The 26,090-nt window shown below is 45.8% G+C and overlaps 1 protein-coding gene across 1 annotated transcript in view; it reads right to left on the bottom strand.

Moving 5' to 3' along the window:
- The window catches only part of LOC106564263 (transitional endoplasmic reticulum ATPase), an 83,971-nt gene extending 58,356 nt beyond the window's left edge, over positions 1-25,615 (bottom strand). The window contains exons 1-12 of the mRNA XM_045690785.2: positions 25,295-25,615; positions 24,364-24,475; positions 21,669-21,841; positions 21,012-21,154; positions 20,528-20,658; positions 20,043-20,174; positions 19,530-19,632; positions 16,131-16,264; positions 14,184-14,319; positions 13,991-14,103; positions 12,711-12,875; positions 12,348-12,470 (exon numbers count right to left, since the gene is read on the bottom strand). Of these exons, the coding sequence (XP_045546741.1) occupies positions 12,348-12,470; positions 12,711-12,875; positions 13,991-14,103; positions 14,184-14,319; positions 16,131-16,264; positions 19,530-19,632; positions 20,043-20,174; positions 20,528-20,658; positions 21,012-21,154; positions 21,669-21,841; positions 24,364-24,475; positions 25,295-25,317 (1,488 nt within the window). The 5' untranslated portion in view covers positions 25,318-25,615. The remainder of the gene's footprint in view (positions 1-12,347; positions 12,471-12,710; positions 12,876-13,990; positions 14,104-14,183; positions 14,320-16,130; positions 16,265-19,529; positions 19,633-20,042; positions 20,175-20,527; positions 20,659-21,011; positions 21,155-21,668; positions 21,842-24,363; positions 24,476-25,294) is intronic.
- Between the last annotated feature and the right edge of the window lie 475 nt (positions 25,616-26,090).

Here is a 26,090-nt window from a genome sequence, read left to right as displayed (position 1 = left end):
GTGTGTGTGTGTGTGTTACCTGTTGAGATACAGGTGTGTGTGTGTGTTACCTGTTGAGATACAGGTGTGTGTGTGTTACCTGTAGAGATACAGGTGTGTGTTTTACCTGTAGAGATACAGGTGTGTGTGTATGTGTGTTACCTGTTGAGATACAGGTGTGTGTGTGTGTGTGTGTGTTACCTGTTGGGATACAGGTGTGTGTGTGTGTTACCTGTAGAGATACAGGTGTTTGTGTGTGTGTGTTACCTGTTGAGATGCAGGTGTGTGTGTGTTACCTGTTGAGAAACAGGTGTGTGTGTGTGTGTGTGTGTTACCTGTTGATATGCACGTGTGGGTGTGTGTGTTACCTGTTGAGATACAGGTGTGTGTGTGTGTTACCTGTTGAGATACAGGTGTGTGTGTGTGTGTTACCTGTTGAGAAACAGGTGTGTGTGTGTGTGTGTGTGTTACCTGTTGATATGCAGGTGTGGGTGTGCTTTCTGTTGAGATACAGTTGTGTGTGTCTGTGTGTTACCTGTTGAGATACAGGTGTGTGTGTCTGTGTGTTACCTGTTGAGATGCAGGTGTGTGTGTGTGTTACCTGTTGAGAAACAGGTGTGTGTGTGTGTGTGTGTGTGTGTGTGTGTGTTACCTGTTAAGATACAGGTGTGTGTGTGTGTTACCTGTTGAGATACTGGTGTGTGTGTGTGTGTGTGTGTGTGTGTGTGTGTGTGTGTGTGTGTGTGTGTGTGTGTGTGTGTGTGTGTGTGTGTGTGTGTGTGTGTTACCTGTTGAGATACAGGTGTGTGTGTGTGTGTGTGTGTGTGTGTGTGTGTGTGTGTGTGTGTGTGTGTGTGTGTGTGTGTGTGTGTGTGTGTGTGTGTGTGTGTGTGTGTGTGTGTGTGTGTGTGTAAGCTGTAGAGATACAGGTGTGTGTGTGTTAACTGTAGAGATACAGGTGTGTGTGTGTGTGTTACCTGTAGAGATACAGGTGTGTGTGTGTTACCTGTAGAGATACAGGTGTGTGTGTGTTACCTGTTGAGATACAGGTGTGTGTGTGTGTTACCTGTTGAGATACAGGTGTGTGTGTGTGTTACCTGTACAGATACAGGTGTGTGTGTGTGTTACCTGTAGAGATACAGGTGTGTGTGTGTGTTACCTGTTGAGATACGGGTGTGTGTGTGTGTGTGTGTGTGTTACCTGTTGAGATACAGGTGTGTGTGTGTGTGTGTTACCTGTTGAGATACAGGTGTGTGTGTGTGTGTTACCTGTTGAGATACAGGTGTGTGTGTGTGTTACCTGTTGAGATACAGGTGTGTGTGTGTTACCTGTAGAGATACAGGTGTGTGTTTTACCTGTAGAGATACAGGTGTGTGTGTATGTGTGTTACCTGTTGAGATACAGGTGTGTGTGTGTGTGTGTGTGTTACCTGTTGGGATACAGGTGTGTGTGTGTGTTACCTGTAGAGATACAGGTGTTTGTGTGTGTGTGTTACCTGTTGAGATGCAGGTGTGTGTGTGTTACCTGTTGAGAAACAGGTGTGTGTGTGTGTGTGTGTGTTACCTGTTGATATGCACGTGTGGGTGTGTGTGTTACCTGTTGAGATACAGGTGTGTGTGTGTGTTACCTGTTGAGATACAGGTGTGTGTGTGTGTGTTACCTGTTGAGAAACAGGTGTGTGTGTGTGTGTGTGTGTTACCTGTTGATATGCAGGTGTGGGTGTGCTTTCTGTTGAGATACAGTTGTGTGTGTCTGTGTGTTACCTGTTGAGATACAGGTGTGTGTGTCTGTGTGTTACCTGTTGAGATGCAGGTGTGTGTGTGTGTTACCTGTTGAGAAACAGGTGTGTGTGTGTGTGTGTGTGTGTGTGTGTGTTACCTGTTAAGATACAGGTGTGTGTGTGTGTTACCTGTTGAGATACTGGTGTGTGTGTGTGTGTGTGTGTGTGTGTGTGTGTGTGTGTGTGTGTGTGTGTGTGTGTGTGTGTGTGTGTGTGTGTGTGTGTGTGTTACCTGTTGAGATACAGGTGTGTGTGTGTGTGTGTGTGTGTGTGTGTGTGTGTGTGTGTGTGTGTGTGTGTGTGTGTGTGTGTGTGTGTGTGTGTGTGTGTGTGTGTGTGTGTGTGTGTGTGTGTAAGCTGTAGAGATACAGGTGTGTGTGTGTTAACTGTAGAGATACAGGTGTGTGTGTGTGTGTTACCTGTAGAGATACAGGTGTGTGTGTGTTACCTGTAGAGATACAGGTGTGTGTGTGTTACCTGTTGAGATACAGGTGTGTGTGTGTGTTACCTGTTGAGATACAGGTGTGTGTGTGTGTTACCTGTACAGATACAGGTGTGTGTGTGTGTTACCTGTAGAGATACAGGTGTGTGTGTGTGTTACCTGTTGAGATACGGGTGTGTGTGTGTGTGTGTGTGTGTTACCTGTTGAGATACAGGTGTGTGTGTGTGTGTGTTACCTGTTGAGATACAGTTGTGTGTGTGTTACATGTAGAGATACAGGTGTGTGTTTTACCTGTAGAGATACAGGTGTGTGTGTATGTGTGTTACCTGTTGAGATACAGGTGTGTGTGTGTGTGTTACCTGTTGGGATACAGGTGTGTGTGTGTGTTACCTGTAGAGATACAGGTGTTTGTGTGTGTGTGTTACCTGTTGAGATGCAGGTGTGTGTGTGTTACCTGTTGAGATGCAGGTGTGTGTGTGTTACCTGTTGAGAAACAGGTGTGTGTGTGTGTTACCTGTTGAGATACAGGTGTGTGTGTGTTACCTGTTGATATGCAGGTGTGGGTGTGTGTGTGTTACCTGTTGAGATACAGGTGTGTGTGTGTTACCTGTTGAGATGCAGGTGTGTGTGTGTTACCTGTTGAGATGCAGGTGTGTGTGTGTTACCTGTTGAGAAACAGGTGTGTGTGTGTGTGTGTTACCTGTTGATATGCACGTGTGGGTGTGTGTGTTACCTGTTGAGATACAGGTGTGTGTGTGTGTGTGTTACCTGTTTAGATACAGGTGTGTGTGTGTGTGTTACCTGTTGAGAAACAGGTGTGTGTGTGTTACCTGTTGAGATACAGGTGTGTGTGTGTTACCTGTTGAGATACAGGTGTGTGTGTGTGTTACCTGTACAGATACAGGTGTGTGTGTGTGTTACCTGTAGAGATACAGGTGTGTGTGTGTGTGTGTTACCTGTTGAGATACAGGTGTGTGTGTGTGTGTTACCTGTTGAGATACAGGTGTGTGTGTGTGTTACCTGTTGAGATACAGGTGTGTGTGTGTTACCTGTAGAGATACAGGTGTGTGTTTTACCTGTAGAGATACAGGTGTGTGTGTATGTGTGTTACCTGTTGAGATACAGGTGTGTGTGTGTGTGTGTTACCTGTTGGGATACAGGTGTGTGTGTGTGTGTTACCTGTAGAGATACAGGTGTTTGTGTGTGTGTGTTACCTGTTGAGATGCAGGTGTGTGTGTGTTACCTGTTGAGATGCAGGTGTGTGTGTGTTACCTGTTGAGAAACAGGTGTGTGTGTGTGTGTGTTACCTGTTGATATGCACGTGTGGGTGTGTGTGTTACCTGTTGAGATACAGGTGTGTGTGTGTGTGTTACCTGTTGAGAAACAGGTGTGTGTGTGTGTGTGTGTTACCTGTTGATATGCAGGTGTGGGTGTGCTTTCTGTTGAGATACAGGTGTGTGTGTCTGTGTGTTACCTGTTGAGATACAGGTGTGTGTGTCTGTGTGTTACCTGTTGAGATGCAGGTGTGTGTGTGTGTTACCTGTTGAGAAACAGGTGTGTGTGTGTGTGTGTGTGTGTGTGTTACCTGTTGAGAAACAGGTGTGTGTGTGTGTGTGTTACCTGTTAAGATACAGGTGTGTGTGTGTGTGTTACCTGTTGAGATACTGGTGTGAGTGTGTGTGTGTGTGTGTGTGTGTGTGTGTGTGTGTTACCTGTTGAGATACAGGTGTGTGTGTGTGTGTGTGTGTGTGTGTGTGTGTGTGTGTGTGTGTGTGTGTGTGTGTGTGTGTGTGTGTGTGTGTGTGTGTGTGTGTGTGTATAAGCTGTAGAGATACAGGTGTGTGTGTGTTAACTGTAGAGATACAGGTGTGTGTGTGTTACCTGTAGAGATACAGGTGTGTGTGTGTGTGTTACCTGTTGAGATACAGGTGTGTGTGTGTGTTACCTGTTGAGAAACATGTGTGTGTGTGTGTGTGTTACCTGTTGAGATACAGGTGTGTGTGTGTGTTACCTGTTAAGATACTGGTGTGTGTGTGTGTGTGTGTGTTACCTGTTGAGATGCAGGTGTGTGTGTGTGTGTTACCTGTTGAGATGCAGGTGTGTGTGTGTTACCTGTTGAGATGCAGGTGTGTGTGTGTGTGTTAACTGTTGAGATACAGGTGTGTGTGTGTTACCTGTTGAGAAACAGGTGTGTGTGTGTGTGTGTTACCTGTTGAGATGCAGGTGTGTGTGTGTTACCTGTTGAGATGCAGGTGTGTGTGTGTTACCTGTTGAGATGCAGGTGTGTGTGTGTTACCTGTTGAGAAAAAGGTGTGTGTGTGTGTGTGTGTGTTACCTGTTGAGATACAGGTGTGTGTGTGTGTTACCTGTTGATATGCACGTGTGGGTGTGTGTGTTACCTGTTGAGATACAGGTGTGTGTGTGTGTTACCTGTTGAGATACAGGTGTGTGTGTGTGTGTTACCTGTTGAGAAACAGGTGTGTGTGTGTGTGTGTTACCTGTTGATATGCAGGTGTGGGTGTGCTTTCTGTTGAGATACAGGTGTGTGTGTCTGTGTGTTACCTGTTGAGATACAGGTGTGTGTGTCTGTGTGTTACCTGTTGAGATGCAGGTGTGTGTGTGTGTTACCTGTTGAGAAACAGGTGTGTGTGTGTGTGTGTGTTACCTGTTGAGAAACAGGTGTGTGTGTGTGTGTTACCTGTTGAGATACAGGTGTGTGTGTGTGTTACCTGTTAAGATACTGATGTGTGTGTGTGTGTGTGTTACCTGTTGAGATGCAGGTGTGTGTGTGTGTGTTACCTGTTGAGATGCAGGTGTGTGTGTGTTACCTGTTGAGAAACAGGTGTGTGTGTGTGTGTGTTACCTGTTGAGATGCAGGTGTGTGTGTGTGTTACCTGTTGAGATGCAGGTGTGTGTGTGTTACCTGTTGAGAAACAGGTGTGTGTGTGTGTTACCTGTTGAGATACAGGTGTGTGTGTGTGTTACCTGTTGATATGCAGGTGTGGGTGTGTGTGTGTGTTACCTGTTGAGATGCAGGTGTGTGTGTGTGTGTTACCTGTTGAGCAACAGGTGTGTGTGTGTGTGTGTTACCTGTTGATATGCAGGTGTGGGTGTGCTTTCTGTTGAGATACAGGTGTGTGTGTTTGTGCGTTACCTGTTGAGATGCAGGTGTGTGTGTTTGTGTGTTACCTGTTGAGATGCAGGTGTTTGTGTGTGTTACCTGTTGAGATGCATGTGTGTGTGTGTTACCTGTTGAGATGCAGGTGTGTGTGTGTTACCTGTTGAGAAACAGGTGTGTGTGTGTGTGTGTTACCTGTTGATATGCAGGTGTGGGTGTGTGTGTTACCTGTTGAGATACAGGTGTGTGTGTGTGTGTGTTACCTGTTGAGATACAGGTGTGTGTGTGTGTGTGTTACCTGTTGAGAAACAGGTGTGTGTGTGTGTGTGTGTGTTACCTGTTGATATGCAGGTGTGGGTGTGCTTTCTGTTGAGATACAGGTGTGTGTGTCTGTGTGTTACCTGTTGAGATGCAGGTGTGTGTGTGTGTTACCTGTTGAGAAACAGGTGTGTGTGTGTGTGTGTGTGTTACCTGTTGAGAAACAGGTGTCTGTGTGTGTGTTACCTGTTAAGATACAGGTGTGTGTGTGTGTGTGTGTTACCTGTTGAGATACTGGTGTGTGTGTGTGTATGTGTGTTTGTGTGTGTGTTACCTGTTGAGATACAGGTGTGTGTGTGTGTGTGTGTGTGTGTGTGTGTGTGTGTGTGTGTGTGTGTGTGTGTGTGTGTGTGGTGTGTGTGTGTGTGTGTGTGTGTGTGTGTGTGTGTGTGTTTGTGTGTGTGTGTGTGTGTGTGTAAGCTGTAGAGATACAGGTGTGTGTGTGTGTGTTAACTGTAGAGATACAGATATGTGTGTGTTACCTGTAGAGATACAGGTGTGTGTGTGTTACCTGTTGAGATACAAGTGTGTGTGTGTGTTACCTGTTGAGAAACAGGTGTGTGTGTGTGTGTTACCTGTTGAGATACAGGTGTGTGTGTTTGTGTTACCTGTTAAGATACTTGTGTGTGTGTGTGTGTGTGTGTGTGTGTGTGTGTGTGTGTGTGTGTGTGTGTGTGTGTGTGTGTGTGTGTGTGTGTGTGTGTGTGTTACCTGTTGAGATGCAGGTGTGTGTTTTACCTGTTGAGATGCAGGTGTGTGTGTGTTACCTGTTGAGATGCAGGTGTGTGTGTGTGTTACCTGTAGAGATACAGGTGTGTGTGTGTGTGTTACCTGTAGAGATACAGGTGTGTGTGTGTTACCTGTAGAGATACAGGTGTGTGTGTGTTACCTGTAGAGATACAGGTGTGTGTGTGTTACCTGTTGAGATACAGGTGTGTGTGTGTTACCTGTTGAGATACAGGTGTGTGTGTGTGTGTTACCTGTACAGATACAGGTGTGTGTGTGTGTGTTACCTGTAGAGATACAGGTGTGTGTGTGTGTTACCTGTTGAGATACGGGTGTGTGTGTGTGTGTTACCTGTTGAGATACAGGTGTGTGTGTGTGTGTGTTACCTGTTGAGATACAGTTGTGTGTGTGTTACATGTAGAGATACAGGTGTGTGTTTTACCTGTAGAGATACAGGTGTGTGTGTATGTGTGTTACCTGTTGAGATACAGGTGTGTGTGTGTGTGTTACCTGTTGGGATACAGGTGTGTGTGTGTGTTACCTGTAGAGATACAGGTGTTTGTGTGTGTGTGTTACCTGTTGAGATGCAGGTGTGTGTGTGTTACCTGTAGAGATACAGGTGTGTGTGTGTGTTACCTGTTGAGATACGGGTGTGTGTGTGTGTGTGTGTGTGTGTTACCTGTTGAGATACAGGTGTGTGTGTGTGTGTGTTACCTGTTGAGATACAGTTGTGTGTGTGTTACATGTAGAGATACAGGTGTGTGTTTTACCTGTAGAGATACAGGTGTGTGTGTATGTGTGTTACCTGTTGAGATACAGGTGTGTGTGTGTGTGTTACCTGTTGGGATACAGGTGTGTGTGTGTGTTACCTGTAGAGATACAGGTGTTTGTGTGTGTGTGTTACCTGTTGAGATGCAGGTGTGTGTGTGTTACCTGTTGAGATGCAGGTGTGTGTGTGTTACCTGTTGAGAAACAGGTGTGTGTGTGTGTGTGTTACCTGTTGAGATACAGGTGTGTGTGTGTTACCTGTTGATATGCAGGTGTGGGTGTGTGTGTGTTACCTGTTGAGATACAGGTGTGTGTTTGTTACCTGTTGAGATACAGGTGTGTGTGTGTGTTACCTGTTGAGAAACCGGTGTGTGTGTTTGTGTGTTACCTGTTGAGATGCAGGTGTGTGTGTGTGTTACCTGTTGAGATGCAGGTGTGTGTGTGTTACCTGTTGAGATGCAGGTGTGTGTGTGTTACCTGTTGAGAAACAGGTGTGTGTGTGTGTGTGTGTTACCTGTTGATATGCACGTGTGGGTGTGTGTGTTACCTGTTGAGATACATGTGTGTGTGTGTGTGTTACCTGTTTAGATACAGGTGTGTGTGTGTGTGTTACCTGTTGAGAAACAGGTGTGTGTGTGTGTTACCTGTTGAGATACAAGTGTGTGTGTGTTACCTGTTGAGATACAGGTGTGTGTGTGAGTTACCTGTACAGATACAGGTGTGTGTGTGTGTTACCTGTAGAGATACAGGTGTGTGTGTGTGTGTGTTACCTGTTGAGATACAGGTGTGTGTGTGTGTGTGTGTTACCTGTTGAGATACAGGTGTGTGTGTGTGTTACCTGTTGAGATACAGGTGTGTGTGTGTTACCTGTAGAGATACAGGTGTGTGTTTTACCTGTAGAGATACAGGTGTGTGTGTATGTGTGTTACCTGTTGAGATACAGGTGTGTGTGTGTGTGTTACCTGTTGGGATACAGGTGTGTGTGTGTGTTACCTGTAGAGATACAGGTGTTTGTGTGTGTGTGTTACCTGTTGAGATGCAGGTGTGTGTGTGTTACCTGTTGAGATGCAGGTGTGTGTGTGTTACCTGTTGAGAAACAGGTGTGTGTGTGTGTGTGTTACCTGTTGATATGCACGTGTGGGTGTGTGTGTTACCTGTTGAGATACAGGTGTGTGTGTGTTACCTGTTGAGATACAGGTGTGTGTGTGTGTGTTACCTGTTGAGAAACAGGTGTGTGTGTGTGTGTGTGTGTGTGTGTGTTACCTGTTGATATGCAGGTGTGGGTGTGCTTTCTGTTGAGATACAGGTGTGTGTGTCTGTGTGTTACATGTTGAGATACAGGTGTGTGTGTCTGTGTGTTACCTGTTGAGATGCAGGTGTGTGTGTGTGTTACCTGTTGAGAAACAGGTGTGTGTGTGTGTGTGTGTTACCTGTTGAGAAACAGGTGTGTGTGTGTGTGTGTGTTACCTGTTAAGATACAGGTGTGTGTGTGTGTGTTACCTGTTGAGATACTGGTGTGTGTGTGTGTGTGTGTGTGTGTGTGTGTTACCTGTTGAGATACAGGTGTGTGTGTGTGTGTGTGTGTGTGTGTGTGTGTGTGTGTGTGTGTGTGTGTGTGTGTGTGTGTGTGTAAGCTGTAGAGATACAGGTGTGTGTGTGTTAACTGTAGAGATACAGGTGTGTGTGTGTTACCTGTAGAGATACAGGTGTGTGTGTGTGTTACCTGTTGAGATACAGGTGTGTGTGTGTGTTACCTGTTGAGAAACATGTGTTTGTGTGTGTGTGTGTTACCTGTTGAGATACAGGTGTGTGTGTGTGTTACCTGTTAAGATACTGGTGTGTGTGTGTGTGTGTGTGTGTTACCTGTTGAGATGCAGGTGTGTGTGTGTGTGTTACCTGTTGAGATACAGGTGTGTGTGTGTTACCTGTTGAGAAACAGGTGTGTGTGTGTGTGTGTGTGTGTTACCTGTTGAGATGCAGGTGTGTGTGTGTTACCTGTTGAGATGCAGGTGTGTGTGTGTTACCTGTTGAGATGCAGGTGTGTGGTGTGTTACCTGTTGAGAAACAGGTGGTGTGTGTGTGTGTGTGTGTGTGTGTGTGTGTGTGTGTGTGTGTGTTACCTGTTGAGATACAGGTGTGTGTGTGTGTTACCTGTTGATATGCAGGTGTGGGTGTGTGTGTGTTACCTGTTGAGATACAGGTGTGTGTGTGTGTTACCTGTTGAGATACAGGTGTGTGTGTGTGTTACCTGTTGAGAAACAGGTGTGTGTGTGTGTTACCTGTTGAGATACAGGTGTGTGTGTGTTACCTGTTGAGAAACAGGTGTGTGTGTGTGTGTGTGTGTGTTACCTGTTGAGATGCAGGTGTGTGTGTGTTACCTGTTGAGATGCAGGTGTGTGTGTGTTACCTGTTGAGAAACAGGTGTGTGTGTGTGTGTGTGTTACCTGTTGAGATACAGGTGTCTGTGTGTTACCTGTTGATATGCAGGTGTGGGTGTGTTACCTGTTGAGATACAGGTGTGTGTGTGTGTTACCTGTTGAGATACAGGTGTGTGTGTGTGCTACCTGTTGAGATACAGGTGTGTGTGTGTGTGTGTTACCTGTTGAGAAACAGGTGTGTGTGTGTGTGTGTTACCTGTTGATATGCAGGTGTGGGTGTGCTTTCTGTTGAGATACAGGTGTGTGTGTCTGTGTGTTCCCTGTTGAGATACAGGTGTGTGTGTGTGTGTGTGTGTTACCTGTAGAGATACAGGTGTGTGTGTGTGTGTTACCTGTAGAGATACAGGTGTGTGTGTGTTACCTGTAGCGATACAGGTGTGTGTGTGTTACCTGTTGAGATACAGGTGTGTGTGTTACCTGTTGAGATACAGGTGTGTGTGTGTGTTACCTGTACAGATGCAGGTGTGTGTGTGTGTTACCTGTAGAGATACAGGTGTGTGTGTGTGTGTGTGTGTGTTACCTGTTCAGATACAGGTGTGTGTGTGTGTGTGTGTTACCTGTTGAGATACAGGTGTGTGTGTGTGTGTGTTACCTGTTGAGATACAGGTGTATGTGTGTGTGTTACCTGTTGAGATACAGGTGTGTGTGTTACCTGTAGAGATACAGCTGTGTGTGCGTATGTGTTACCTGTTGAGAAACAGGTGTGTGTGTGTGTGTGTGTGTTACCTGTAGAGATACAGGTGTGTGTGTGTGTTACCTGTTGAGATACAGATGTGTGTGTGTGTGTTACCTGTAGAGATACAGGTGTGTGTGTTACCTGTTGAGATACAGGTGTGTGTGTGTGTTACCTGTAGATATACAGGTGTGTGTGTTACCTGTAGAGATACAGGTGTGTGTGTGTAACCTGTAGAGATACAGGTGTGTGTGTGTGTGTGTGTGTGTTACCTCTTGAGATACAGGTGTGTGTGTGTTACCTTTTGAGATACAGGTGTGTGTGTCTGTGTGTTCCCTGTTGAGATACAGGTGTGTGTGTGTGTGTGTGTGTGTGTGTTACCTGTAGAGATACAGGTGTGTGTGTGTGTGTGTGTGTTACCTGTAGAGATACAGGTGTGTGTGTGTGTGTTACCTGTAGAGATACAGGTGTGTGTGTGTTACCTGTAGCGATACAGGTGTGTGTGTGTTACCTGTTGAGATACAGGTGTGTGTGTTACCTGTTGAGATACAGGTGTGTGTGTGTGTTACCTGTACAGATGCAGGTGTGTGTGTGTGTTACCTGTAGAGATACAGGTGTGTGTGTGTGTGTGTGTGTGTTACCTGTTCAGATACAGGTGTGTGTGTGTGTGTGTGTTACCTGTTGAGATACAGGTGTGTGTGTGTGTGTGTGTTACCTGTTGAGATACAGGTGTGTGTGTGTGTGTTACCTGTTGAGATACAGGTGTGTGTGTGTTACCTGTAGAGATACAGCTGTGTGTGCGTATGTGTTACCTGTTGAGAAACAGGTGTGTGTGTGTGTGTGTGTTACCTGTAGAGATACAGGTGTGTGTGTGTGTTACCTGTTGAGATACAGATGTGTGTGTGTGTGTTACCTGTAGAGATACAGGTGTGTGTGTTACCTGTTGAGATACAGGTGTGTGTGTGTGTTACCTGTAGATATACAGGTGTGTGTGTTACCTGTAGAGATACAGGTGCGTGTGTGTGTTTGTGTGTGTTACCTGTTGAGATACAGGTGTGTGTGTGTTACCTGTTGAGATACAGGTGTGTGTGTGTGTGTGTGTGTGTGTGTGTGTGTGTGTGTGTGTGTGTGTGTGTGTGTGTGTGTGTGTGTGTGTGTGTGTGTGTGTGTGTGTGTTAGCTGTTGAGATACAGATGTGTGTGTGTGTGTGTGTTACCTGTAGAGATACAGGTGTGTGTGTGTGTGTTACCTGTAGAGATACAGGTGTGTGTGTGTGTGTAACCTGTAGAGATACAGGTGTGTGTGTGTAACCTGTAGAGATACAGGTGTGTGTGTGTTACCTGTAGAGATACAGGTGTGTGTGTGTTACCTGTAGAGATACAGGTGTGTGTGTGTGTAACCTGTAGAGATACAGGTGTGTGTGTTACCTGTAGAGATACAGGTGTGTGTGTGTGTTACCTGTAGAGATACAGGTGTGTGTGTTACCTGTAGAGATACAGGTGTGTGTGTGTAAGCTGTAGAGATACAGGTGTGTGTGTGTGTGTGTAAGCTGTAGAGATACAGGTGTGTGTGTTACCTGTAGAGATACAGGTGTGTGTTTTACCTGTAGAGATACAGGTGTGTGTGTTACCTGTAGAGATACAGGTGTGTGTTTTACCTGTAGAGATACAGGTGTGTGTGTGTTACCTGTAGAGATACAGGTGTATGTTTTACCTGTAGAGATACAGGTGTGTGTTTTACCTGTAGAGATACAGGTGTGTGTGTTACCTGTAGAGATACAGGTGTGTGTTTTACCTGTAGAGATACAGGTGTGTGTGTGTTACCTGTAGAGATACAGGTGTGTGTGTGTTACCTGTAGAGATACAGGTGTGTGTTTTACCTGTAGAGATACAGGTGTGTGTGTGTTACCTGTAGAGATACAGGTGTGTGTGTGTTACCTGTAGAGTTACAGGTGTGTGTGTTACCTGTAGAGATACAGGTGTGTGTGTGTAAGCTGTAGAGATACAGGTGTGTGTGTGTGTGTTACCTGTAGAGATACAGGTGTGTGTGTTACCTGTAGAGATACAGGTGTGTGTGTTACCTGTAGAGATACAGGTGTGTGTTACCTGTACTAGTTCCTGCAGTTCTCTCTTGACCTCTCCCAGTCCTCCTATATCCTCCCAGTTAACATTAGGAACCTCCACTACTGTTTCCCTCAGAGCTGACGGGTTACTCTGCCCCAACGCCCACTGGAGGGAGAGAGGAGGAGGAGGGAGGGAGGGAGGGGAGAGGGGGGAGAGGGAAGGAAGGAGGGGAGAGGGAGGGAGATGGACGATGAGATGTGCAGGTCTATAGTGTGTGTGTGTGTGTGTGTGTGTGTGTGTGTGTGTGTGTGTGTGTGTGTGTGTGTGTGTGTGTGTGTGTGTGTGTGTGTGTGTGTGTGTGTGTGTGTGTGTGTGTGTGTGTGTGTGTGTGTGGCTACCACTAACCCTGAAGTCATCATTGGTAACTGCCAGTGAGTTGAGCAGTTCAGCATCAATGGTGTCGTCCTCCAGGTCAATCAGGGTCATCTTCTTCCTGATGGCCTGTAGAGCCGCCTCAGAACACAGAGCTGCCAGGTCTGACCCTACATGGCCATGCGCATCCATGGAAACCTACCAGGAAGCACAGTACAATGAATAGAACTTTATTGTCCCAACTTCACTGGCACAAAACAGTCCCCAGTGGCACCCTATTCCCTATATAGTGCACTACTTTAGACCAGAACCCTATTCCCTATATAGTGCACTACTTTAGACCAGAACCCTATTCCCTATATAGTGCACTACTTTAGACCAGAACACTATTCCCTATATAGTGCACTACTTTTGACCTCCCCCTCTCCTCCCCATCTCTACCCCCTCCTCCCCCTGTCCTCTCCCCTCCCCATCTCTCCCCCCCTCCTCCCCCTGTCCTCTCCCCTCCCCATCTCTCCCCCCTCCTCCCCCTGTCCTCTCCCCTCCCCATCTCTCCCCCTCCTCCTCCTGTCCTCTCCCCTCTCCATCTCTACCCCCTCCTCCCCCTGTCCTCTCCCCTCCCTATCCCCCCCCCTCCCCCTGTCCTCTCCCCTCCCCCTCCCCCATCTCTACCCCCTCCTCCCCCCCTCCTCCCCTGTCCTCTCCTCTCCCCTCCCCCTCCCCATCTCTGCCCCCTCCTCCCCCTGTCCTCTCCCCTCCCCCTCCCCATCTCTGCCCCCTCCTCCCCCTGTCCTCTCCCCCCTCCCCATCTCTCCCCCCTCCTCCCCCTGTCCTCTCGCTCCCCCTCCCCATCTCTGCCCCCTCCTCCCCCTGTCCTCTCCCCTCCCCATCTCTCCCCCCTCCTCCCCCTGTCCTCTCGCTCCCCCTCCCCATCTCTGCCCCCTCCTCCCCCTGTCCTCTCCCCTCCCCCATCTCTGCCCCCTCCTCCCCCTGTCCTCTCAGCTCCCCATCTCTGCCCCCTCCTCCCCCTGTCCTCTCCCCTCCCCATCTCTCCCCCCTCCTCCCCCTGTCCTCTCGCTCCCCCTCCCCATCTCTGCCCCCCTCCTCCCCCTGTCCTCTCCCCTCCCCCATCTCTGCCCCCTCCTCCCCCTGTCCTCTCAGCTCCCCATCTCTCCCCCCTCCTCCCCCTGTCCTCTCCCCTCCCCCTCCCCATCTCTGCCCCCTCCTCCCCCTGTCCTCTCCCCTCCCCCTCCCCATCTCTCCCCCCTCCTCCCCCTGTCCTCTCCCCTCCCCCATCTCCCCCCCCTCCTCACCCTCTCCAGGTCCACGTCATCAGATAGTTTCATGTTCTTGGTGTGAATCTGCAGTATCTCCAGTCTACCAGTGGAATCTGGGATGCCGATGTCTATCTCTCTGTCAAACCTGCCTGAGTGACACAGAGACGGGTGTTAACTAACTAGTGTGTGTGTGTGTGTGTGTGTGTGTGTGAGTGTGTGCCTCTCTAACCGAAGCGTCTCAGGGCAGGGTCGATGCTGTTGGGTCTGTTGGTGGCTGCCATGACGATAACGTGAGTTCTCTGCTTCAGTCCATCCATCAGGGTGAGGAGCTGTGATACAATTCGCCTCTCCACCTCCCCATGGGTCTGATCACACACACACACACACACACACACACACACACACACACACACACACACACACACACACACACACACACACACACACACACACACACACACACACACACACAATCATGTATGCAAGCATGAACAGTTGTCACACACACAAACACACAGTAGTGTAAAGTACTTAAGTAAAAATTATTTAAAGTACTACTTAATTATTATTGGGGGGGTGTCTGTACTTTACTATTTATATTTTTGCCAACTTTTACTTCACTACATTCCTAAAGAAAATTATGTACTTTTTACACCATACATTTCCCCTGACACCCAAAAGTACACATTATGTTTTGAATGCCTAGCAAGACAGGAAAATGGTCCAATTCACACACTTATCAAGAGAACATCCCTACTGCCTCTGATCTGGTCGACTCACTAAACACAAATGCTTTGTTTATAAATGATGTCTGAATGTTGGAGCGTGACCCTGGCTATTCGTAAATGAATAAAAACAAGAAAATCGTGGCGTCTGGTTTAATATAAGGAAGATGAAATGGTTTGTAATTTTACTTTTGATACTTAAGTACATTTTATCAATTCCATTTACTTTTCAAAATTAAGAATATTTCAAACCAAATATGTTTTTTACTTTTACTCATTTAGTCATTTACTGGGTGATTTTCACTTTTACTTGAGTGATTTTCTATTAAGGTATCTATACTTTTACTCAAGTATGACAATTTAATACTTTTTCCACCACTGCAAACACACACAAACACACACAGTTATAACACACACACACACACACACACAGTTATAAACACACACACACACACACACAGTTATACACACACACACACACACACACACACACACACACACACACACACACACACATACACACACACACACACACACACACACACACACACACACACACACACACAGTTATAAACACAAACACACACACACACACAAACAGTTATAAACACACACAGTTATAAACACACACAGTTATAAACACACACACAGTTATAACACACACACACACACACACACACACACACACACACACACACACACACACACACACACACACACACACACACACACACACACACACACACACAGTTATAAACACACACAGTTATAAACACAAACACACACACACACACACAAACAGTTATAAACACACACAGTTATAAACACACACACACACACACACACACACACACACACACACACACACACACACACACACAAAGTTATCATACACACACAAACACACACACACACGTGCACAGGCCCGCAGGCACATGCACACACAGTTGCCACACACACAATCATGTACGCAGGCACACACAGTTATCACACACAGTTATCACACACAGTTATCACACACGCTTTTCTTTCTCCCCACTTGTATTCTACTGTTCTTCTCTCTCCCCCTTTCCCTCATTCCTCACCTTCTCTCTCTCAGGAGTGATAGAATCCACTCTTTCCCTCATTCCTCACCTTCTCTCTCTCAGGAGTGATAGAATCCACTCTTTCCCTCATTCCTCACCTTCTCTCTCTCAGGAGTGATAGAATCCAGTCTTTCCCTCAATCCTCACCTTCTCTCTCTCAGGAGTGATAGAATCCACTCTTTTCCTCATTCCTCACCTTCTCTTTCCCTCATTCCTCACCTTCTCTCTCTCAGGAGTGATATAATCCAGTCTTTCCCTCATTCCTCACCTTCTCTCTCTTAGGAGCGATAGAATTCAGTCGTTCCCTCTGTCCTCACCTTCTCTCTCTTAGGAGCGATAGAATTCAGTCTTTCCCTCTGTCCTCACCTTCTCTCTCTTAGGAGCGATAGAATCCAGTTCATCTATGAAGATAATGGCGGGAGAGTTTTTCTCTGCCTCCTCGAAGGCTTTCCTCAGGTTGCTCTCTGACTCCCCGGCCATCTTACTCATGATCTCAGGACCTGGGGACACAATACAGCGTAACACACAGGAGACAGAGTAGACAGAATGAAGATAATCCCCCGAACCAAAATGTGTTTTCCCTCCTACCCAACCGCAAGACTGGTAGAGGGAGTTAGAATACATTATGACCTATGAATAGACTGGTAGAGGGAGTTAGAATACATTATGACCTATGAATAGACTGGTAGAGGGAGTTAGAATACATTATGACCTATGAATAGACTGGTAGAGGGAGTTAGAATACATTATGACCTATGAATAGACAGAGAGGGAGTTAGAATACATTATGACCTATGAATAGACAGAGAGGGAGTTAGAATACATTATGACCTATGAATAGACTGGTAGAGGGAGTTAGAATACATTATGACCTATGAATAGACAGAGAGGGAGTTAGAATACATTATGACCTATGAATAGACTGGTAGAGGGAGTTAAAATACATTATGACCTATGAATAGACTGGTAGAGGGAGTTAGAATACATTATGACCTATGAATAGACAGAGAGGGAGTTAGAATAAATTATGACCAATGAATAGACTGGTAGAGGGAGTTAAAATACATTATGACCTATGAATAGACTGGTAGAGGGAGTTAGAATACATTATGACCTATGAATAGACAGAGAGGGAGTTAGAATACATTATGACCTATGAATAGACTGGTAGAGGGAGTTAGAATACATTATGACCTATGAATAGACTGGTAGAGGGAGTTAAAATACATTATGACCTATGAATAGACTGGTAGAGGGAGTTAGAATACATTATGACCTATGAATAGACAGAGAGGGAGTTAGAATACATTATGACCTATGAATAGACTGGTAGAGGGAGTTAGAATACATTATGACCTATGAATAGACTGGTAGAGGGAGTTAGAATACGTTATGACCTATGAATAGAATGGTAGAGGGAGTTAGAATACATTATGACCTATGAATAGACAGAGAGGGAGTTAGAATACATTATGACCTATGAATAGACAGAGAGGGAGTTAGAATACATTATGACCTATGAATAGACTGGTAGAGGGAGTTAGAATACATTATGACCTATGAATAGACAGAGAGGGAGTTAGAATACATTATGACCTATGAATAGACTGGTAGAGGGAGTTAGAATACGTTATGACCTATGAATAGACAGAGAGGGAGTTAGAATACATTATGACCTATGAATAGACTGGTAGAGGGAGTTAGAATACATTATGACCTATGAATAGACAGAGAGGGAGTTAGAATACATTATGACCTATGAATAGACTGGTAGAGGGAGTTAGAATACATTATGACCTATGAATAGACTGGTAGAGGGAGTTAGAATACATTATGACCTATGAATAGACTGGTAGAGGGAGTTAGAATACATTATGACCTATGAATAGACTGGTAGAGGGAGTTAGAATACATTATGACCTATGAATAGACTGGTAGAGGGAGTTAAAATACATTATGACCTATGAATAGACTGGTAGAGGGAGTTAGAATACATTATGACCTATGAATAGACAGAGAGGGAGTTAGAATACATTATGACCTATGAATAGACTGGTAGAGGGAGTTAGAATACATTATGACCTATGAATAGACTGGTAGAGGGAGTTAGAATACGTTATGACCTATGAATAGACTGGTAGAGGGAGTTAGAATACATTATGACCTATGAATAGACAGAGAGGGAGTTAGAATACGTTATGACCTATGAATAGACTGGTAGAGGGAGTTAAAATACATTATGACCTATGAATAGACTGGTAGAGGGAGTTAGAATACATTATGACCTATGAATAGACAGAGAGGGAGTTAGAATAAATTATGACCTATGAATAGACAGAGAGGGAGTTAGAATACATTATGACCTATGAATAGACAGAGAGGGAGTTAAAATACATTATGACCTATGAATAGACAGAGAGGGAGTTAGAATACATTATGACCTATGAATAGACAGAGAGGGAGTTAAAATACATTATGACCTATGAATAGACAGAGAGGGAGTTAGAATACATTATGACCTATGAATAGACTGGTAGAGGGAGTTAGAATACATTATGACCTATGAATAGACAGAGAGGGAGTTAAAATACATTATGACCTATGAATAGACTGGTAGAGGGAGTTAGAATACATTATGACCTATGAATAGGTGTATGGGGTTGGTTTGGGATTGGGGTAAACTGGGGGGACTGGAATGGCCGTAACACACAGGAAATACATGACCGGATGCCCCTCATCGCTAATAAAGGAGAAGAAGGCTCCAGTATCGTTAGGTTGGGTGTTAGATGGGTTAGAGGTTCGAGCTCAGCGTTAGAGGTCAGGGGTTACAGGGTTTAGGAGGTCAGGAGTTAGAGGTCAAGGGTTAGAGGGTTTAGGAGGTCAGGAGTTAGAAGTCAAGGGTTAGAGGGTTTAGGAGGTCAGGAGTTAGAAGTCAAGGGTTAGAGGGTTTAGGAGGTCAGGAGTTAGAGGTCAAGGGTTAGAGGTCAAGGGTTAGAGGGTTTAGGAGGTCAGGAGTTAGAGGTCAAGGGTTAGAGGGTTTAGGAGGTCAGGAGTTTGAGATCAAGGGTTAGAGGGTTTAAGAGGTCAGGGTTAGAGGTCAAGGGTTAGAGGGTTTAGGTGGTCAGGAGTTCGAGGTCAAGGTCAAGGGTTAGAGGGTTTAAGAGGTCAGGGTTAGAGGTCAAGGGTTAGAGGGTTTAGGAGGTCAGGAGTTCGAGTTCAAGGGTTAGAGGGTTTAGGAGGTCAGGAGTTCGAGTTCAAGGGTTAGAGGGTTTAGGAGGTCAGGAGTTTGAGGTCAGGGGTTAGAGGGTTTAGGAGGTCAGGGGTTAGAGGGTTTAGGAGGTCAGGGGTTAGAGGGTTTATGAGGTCAGGAGTTAGAGGTCAGGGGTTAGAGGATTTAGGAGGTCAGGAGTTAGAGGTCAGGGGTTAGAGGGTTTAGGTGGTCAGGAGTTAGAGGTCAGGGGTTAGAGGGTTTAGGTGGTCAGGAGTTAGAGTTCAAGGGTTAGAGGGTTTAAGAGGTCAGGGTTAGAGGGTTTAAGTGGTCAGGAGTTTGAGGTCAAGGGTTAGAGGGTTTAGGAGGTCCGGGTTTAGGAGGTCAGGGGTTAGAGGGTTTAGGAGGTCAGGGGTTAGAGGGTTTAGGAGGTCAGGGGTTAGAGGGTTTAGGAGGTCAGGAGTTAGAGGTCAGGGGTTAGAGGATTTAGGAGGTCAGGAGTTAGAGGTCAGGGGTTAGAGAATTTAGGAGGTCAGGGTTAGAGGTCAGAGTCTCACCATTGATGAGGAAGAAGAATGCTCCAGTTTCGTTGGCGACGGCCCGGGCAACCAGTGTCTTCCCTGTACCTGGAGGTCCATACAGCAGAATACCCCTGGGAGGCTAGGGAGGGAGGAGGAGGGGAGAGGGGGAGGGAGAGGGAGGGGAGAGGGAGAAGAAGGAGAGGATGGATGGATTTTTTTCTTTTTTTTCCCCCTTTACTTAACAAGTCAGTTAAGAACAAATTCTTATTTTAAAATGACATCCTACCCCAGCCAAACCCAGACGGTGCTGGGCCATTTATGCGCCGCCCTATGGGACTCCATATCATGGCCAGTTGTGATACAGCCTGGATTTGAACCAGGGTGTCTGTAGTGACACATCTAGCACTGAGATGCAGTGCGTTAGACCGCTGCGCCACTCGGGAGCTTTGAAATGGGATGGGTGGATGGACGGACAAACAGACGGACAGATGGAGGGATGGACGGATAGATAGAGGTATAAATAGAGGGATGGATGAATAGATAGATCACCTTGACTCCTATAGCCTTGAAGAGTCCAGGATGTCTGAGGGGAAGCTCCACCATTTCTTTGATTTGAGCTAACTGTTTACGACAACCTCCAATGTCATCATAGCCTACGTCATTCAGACTCTCCTCCTCGTCCTATCAGAGGCAGGGGGAAGACAATATGAGACCCTCACAGGTACAACATGCTGTCAATCATTCAGTCAGACTTTCAGCTTGGGAAATGTTAGCAAAATTTTAGAGCAGTGTGTCTCTGCCTGTAGGTTCTCCCCCCCCCCCCCCCCCCCCCCCCCTTGTACTTCATCCCTTGTGCTTGTAATGAATTAGTTAGGATCTTTCATCACCTGGTTGTCCAGGTCTTAAATGGACACAAGTTGGGAAAAGACAAAAAAAACAGCCGACACTGGTCCCTCCATGGAATGAGTTGGACTCCCCTGTTGTAGAGTTTGTTTTGGCCCAATTCAATAAAAAGTGTCATTTTACACAGAGACCTCTCTGTTGATTGGCTGTCCCTCGCAGTGGATGACGGTATCCGGGGCGACAATGCAGTGGGGGGCGGGGTCTGTCTCCACCACCTTGAACTCCACTGCCCGCATGCCCCCTCGCACAAGGAAGATGTCGCCTAGCAACACAACAATGATGACAGTTACTCAACAACTAAACAGCTTCTTACAAATAGTGATCTTATAGTAGAATTACAGTGTTGTGTCAAGTTATTATCAGCTGTAGGACTACATGTCGTGTTACCAGTTTATAGAATGTCAGAAATGTTAGAAAAAGTTATAACCACTTGATGGAATGTCAGAAGTTTTATAATAAGTTGTACGTTATATAAACAATTCATTGACAAAGGTTATGAGTACCTCTGTGTAAGGGCCAGTAGGGTCAGTCTACCTTTTTGTACAACAGTTATGAGTACCTCTGTGTAAGGGCCAGTAGGGTCAGTCTACCTTTTTGTACAACAGTTATGTGTACCTTTGTGTACAGGCCGATAGGCTTCCAAGAAATAGGGTTTCAGGAAGACGTCGAACAGGTTTCCCGTTAACCCTTCGATGGTGTCATCTATCGGCAGGACATGGATACGCACGCCGTACTTCACATCTGGGCATGCATGGACACTAGACACACACACATGCACAGAGACACAGAAAATCTTAATTGAAAGTGCTTTTTAGGCCAAAAATAGGCTCAATTTGTGACTGACTAAAATGGAAATGTAATCCGGTTCAGAGTAATCAGACATTTTACTTTTTAGTCATTTAGCAGACGCTCTTATCCAGAGTGACTTCCAGGAGAAATCAGGGTGAAGTGCCTTGCTCAAGGACACATCAACATTCAATGTGATTTTTTTAGACAGATTTTTCACCTAGTCATCTCGGGGATTCGGACCAGCGACCTGTCGGTTAAAAGCCAATCGCTCTTAACTGCTAGGCTACCTACCTGCATCGATATAGAGTTAGCACACAGGCATTTTCCCAAATTTCCCAGAAATCCTGGTTAGAACCTTTCTGGAATCCTCCGACCAGGATAGCTGGAAAACCTGGGAATTTTTGGAAAACTTACCGGAATTGTATATCTCTAATCAGAAGTCTACCTGATGACATCACACAGGTGATCAGTACAGTAGCCTACCTGATGACATCACCGAGGCGTACCCTCAGGTTGTTGCGTGTGACGCGGTTCATGCGGACGCGTTCGTCTGGACAGGTGTCGTCTGTCAACACGATACACACCGTCTCACGACGCTTCCTCCCCCGCAGGACCACTGTGTCGCCACGGAACAACTGCAGCTCCTCTGTCTTCGCCTGGGAGACACAGGAAGTAATACACACGCTCGAGACTGGAGACACAGGAAGTAATACACACGCTCGAGACTGGAGACACAGGAAGTAATACACACGCTCGAGACTGGAGACACAGGAAGTAATACACACGTTCGAGACTGGAGGTACAGTGCCTTGACTTACACTTTGTTGTGTTGCAGCCTGAATTCAAAATGGATTAAATTGCTTTTTTTTCTCACCCATCTACACACAATACCCCATTATGACAAAAAAAAGGTGAAATGTTTGCAAATTTATTGAAAATTAAATACAGAAATATCAAATTTTCTGAAGTATTCACACCCCTGAGTCAATACTTTGTAGAAGCACCTTTGGCAGCGATTACAGATGTGAGTCTTTCGGGGTAAGTCTCTACGAGCTTTGCACACCTGTATTGTGCAACATTTGCACATTATTCTTTTCAAAATTCTTCAAGCTCTGTCAAATTGGTTGTTGATCATTGCTAGACCAAAACCAAAACCATTTTCAGGTCTTGCCATATATTTTCAATGATATTTAAATCAAAATTGTAACTCTGCCACTCTTGGTAAGCAACTGCAGTGTAGATTTGGCCTTGTGTTTTAGGTTATTGTCCTGCTGAAAGGTTAATTAATGTCCCAGTGTCTGGTGGAAAGCAGGTTGAATCAGGTTTTCCTCTAGGATTTTGCCTGTGCTTTGCTCCATTCCATTTCTTTTTTATCCTGAAAAATTCTCCAGTCCTTAATGATTACAAGCATACCCATAACATGATGCAGTCACCACTATGCTTGAAAATATGGAGAGTGGTACTCAGTGATGTGTTGTGTAACATAACACCTTGTATTCAGGACAAAAAGTGAATTGCTTTGCCACATATTTGGCAGTATTACTTCAGTGCTTTGTTGCAAACAGAATGCATGTTTTGGAATCTTTTTTATTCTGTACAGGCTTGCTTCTTTTGACTCTGTCAATTATATTAGTATTGTGGAGTAACTAAAATGTTGTTGATCCATCCTCAGTTTTCTCCTATCACAGCCATTAAACTCTAACTGTTTTAAAGTCACCATTAGCCTCATGGTGAAAAACCCTGAGCGGTTTCCGTCCTCTCCGGCAACTGACTTAGGAAGGATTCCTGCATCTTTGTAGTGACTGGCTGTATTGATACACCATCCAAAGTGTAATTAATAACTTCACCATGCTCAAAGGGACTTTCAATGTTGGATTTTTGAAATGCTTACCCATCTACCAATATGTGCTCTTCTTTGCAAGGTATTGGAAAACCTCCCTGGTCTTTGTGGTTGATTCTGTGTTTGAAATTCACTGCTCGACTGAGGGACCTTACGGATAATAGTATGTGTGGGGTGAGGTAGTCATTCAAAAATCATGTTAAGTCCATGTAACTTATTGAGTGACTTGTTAAGCACATTTGTACTCCTGAACTTATTTAGGCTTGTCATAACAAAGGGGTTAAATACATATTGACTCAAGATATTTCAGCTTTCAACACACACACCTGAGACTGGTAACACACACACCTGAGACTGGCAACAAACACACCTGAGACTGGCAACACACACACCTGAGACTGGTAACACACACACACCTGAGACTGGCAACACACACACCTGAGACTGGTAACACACACACCTGAGACTGGTAACACACACACCTGAGACTGGTAACACACACACCCCTGAGACTGGTAACACACACACCCCTGAGACTGGTAACACACACACCTGAGACTGGTAACACACACACCCCTGAGACTGGTAACACACACACCTGAGACTGGTAACACACACACCTGAGACTGGTAACACACACCCCTGAGACTGGTAACACACACACCTGAGACTGGTAACACACACACCTGAGACTGGTAACACACACACCTGAGACTGGTAACACACACACCCCTGAGACTGGTAACACACACCCCTGAGACTGGTAACACACACACCCCTGAGACTGGTAACACACACACCTGAGACTGGTAACACACACACCTGAGACTGGTAACACACACACCCCTGAGACTGGTAACACACACACCCCTGAGACTGGTAACACACACACCCCTGAGACTGGTAACACACACACCTGAGACTGGTAACACACACATCCCTGAGACTGGTAACACACACACCCCTGAGACTGGTAACACACACACCCCTGAGACTGGCAACACACACACACCCCTGAGACTGGCAACACACACACACCCCTGAGACTGGCAACACACACACACCCCTGAGACTGGCAACACACACACACCCCTGAGACTGGTAACACACACACCCCTGAGACTGGTAACACACACACCCCTGAGACTGGCAACACACACACACCCCTGAGACTGGTAACACACACACCCCTGAGACTGGCAACACACACACACCCCTGAGACTGGTAACACACACACCCCTGAGACTGGCAACACACACACACCCCTGAGACTGGTAACACACACACCCCTGAGACTGGCAACACACACACCCCTGAGACTGGTAACACACACACACCTGTGAGAGGCTGACGATGCTGTTGTCTTCATTGTGGGCTTCATCCACCACCAGTCTGTTGGGTCTGTGTTTCTGCTTCAGGATAGCAGTGGAGAAATCCTCCCCCTTAGGACTGCCAACACACATACAGTTACACACACACACACAATCACACACACACACAGAGTCACACAGTCACACACACACACTTGTCCCACATAGCTCCTGTTTCTCCATGTGACGATGATCTGAATTTAGCCCCGTCTACAGCTCTGTTTACAAAGAGTAGAGGACAGACCTCTCCTGGCCTCATCTCAGCCCTTATTGCTTCATGGATATAATAAGACAAAGTGCAGAATGGAAACTTGGGTCATAGTCATTAGTGCACAACTTAGCAAAACATTTTGAAATGATAAACAAACGTGAGTAGTAGTCCCAGTCCGTTTGATGCATAATGAATGTTACCCTGGTGATTTAGTTAAGCTAGTTATAACACTGTTACCCTGGTGATTTAGTTAAGCTAGTTATAACACTGTTACCCTGGTGATTTAGTTAAGCTAGTTATAACACTGTTACCCTGGTGATTTAGTTAAGCTAGTTATAACACTGTTACCCTGGTGATTTAGTTAAGCTAGTTATAACACTGTTACCCTGGTGATTTAGTTAAGCTAGTTATAACACTGTTGTAGTACTCACTCTGTTACCCTGGTGATTTAGTTAAGCTAGTTATAACACTGTTACCCTGGTGATTTAGTTAAGCTAGTTATAACACTGTTACCATGGTGATTTAGTTAAGCTAGTTATAACACTGTTACCCTGGTGATTTAGTTAAGCTAGTTATAACACTGTTGTAGTACTCACTCTGTTACCCTGGTGATTTAGTTAAGCTAGTTATAACACTGTTACCCTGGTGATTTAGTTAAGCTAGTTATAACACTGTTGTAGTACTCACTCTGTCCCTCCAGAGGCAGGCATGGCTGGGTATGGTGAGTTCCTGTGTAACAGAACCTGCTCCTAGATCCTTTATGGGTCAGCGTACCCTGGTCTCTCCCTGGTTCTGGGTTTGGATGTTGGGTTTGGGTCGGAGTCCTGGGCCTAGTTAAAGAGTCTTAGGTCTTAGGTGTTGGATGTTGGGTCCTGGGTCTAGTCCTGAGTCTTTAGTTCTGGTCTCTCCTGTATATCTCTGAGGTAGAGCTCAGTAGTTTGGTCTTCTCTCTCTGCAGACGGTGTTCTCAGTGGCTGGGGTCAGGTCTGTCTAGGGAAAGTCCCTCTCAATGCCTCCCTCCCCTTGTTGAGCGTCTCTCCTCCCTCCCTCCTCGTCCCACCTCCTCCCCCACCCTTCACATACTCTGGAAAGTGGCCCAGTGCAGAACAGATATCATGTCATATACCCCCACCCTCCTCTCCTCCCGGACAGACACTCCCCCTGTTACTCCCTAACACCACACACACACACACACACACACACACACACACACACACACACACACACACACACACACACACACCACACACACACACACACACACACACACACACACACACACACACCATGTTCTGATATTGGTAATGGACAGTTTCGTACCATGTTCTGATATTGGTAATAGACAGTTTCGTACCATGTTCTGATATTGGTAATGGACAGTTTCGTACCATGTTCTGATATTGGTAATGGACAGTTTCGTACCATGTTCTGATATTGGTAATGGACAGTTTCGTACCATGTTCTGATATTGGTAATGGACAGT

Source organism: Salmo salar, chromosome 12 (assembly GCF_965601325.2).
Source record: "Salmo salar chromosome 12, fSalSal1, whole genome shotgun sequence".
NCBI lineage: Eukaryota > Metazoa > Chordata > Actinopteri > Salmoniformes > Salmonidae > Salmo > Salmo salar.
Note: the sequence above shows the minus strand (reverse complement) of the source record. Positions and strands in the feature narration are given on the sequence as shown.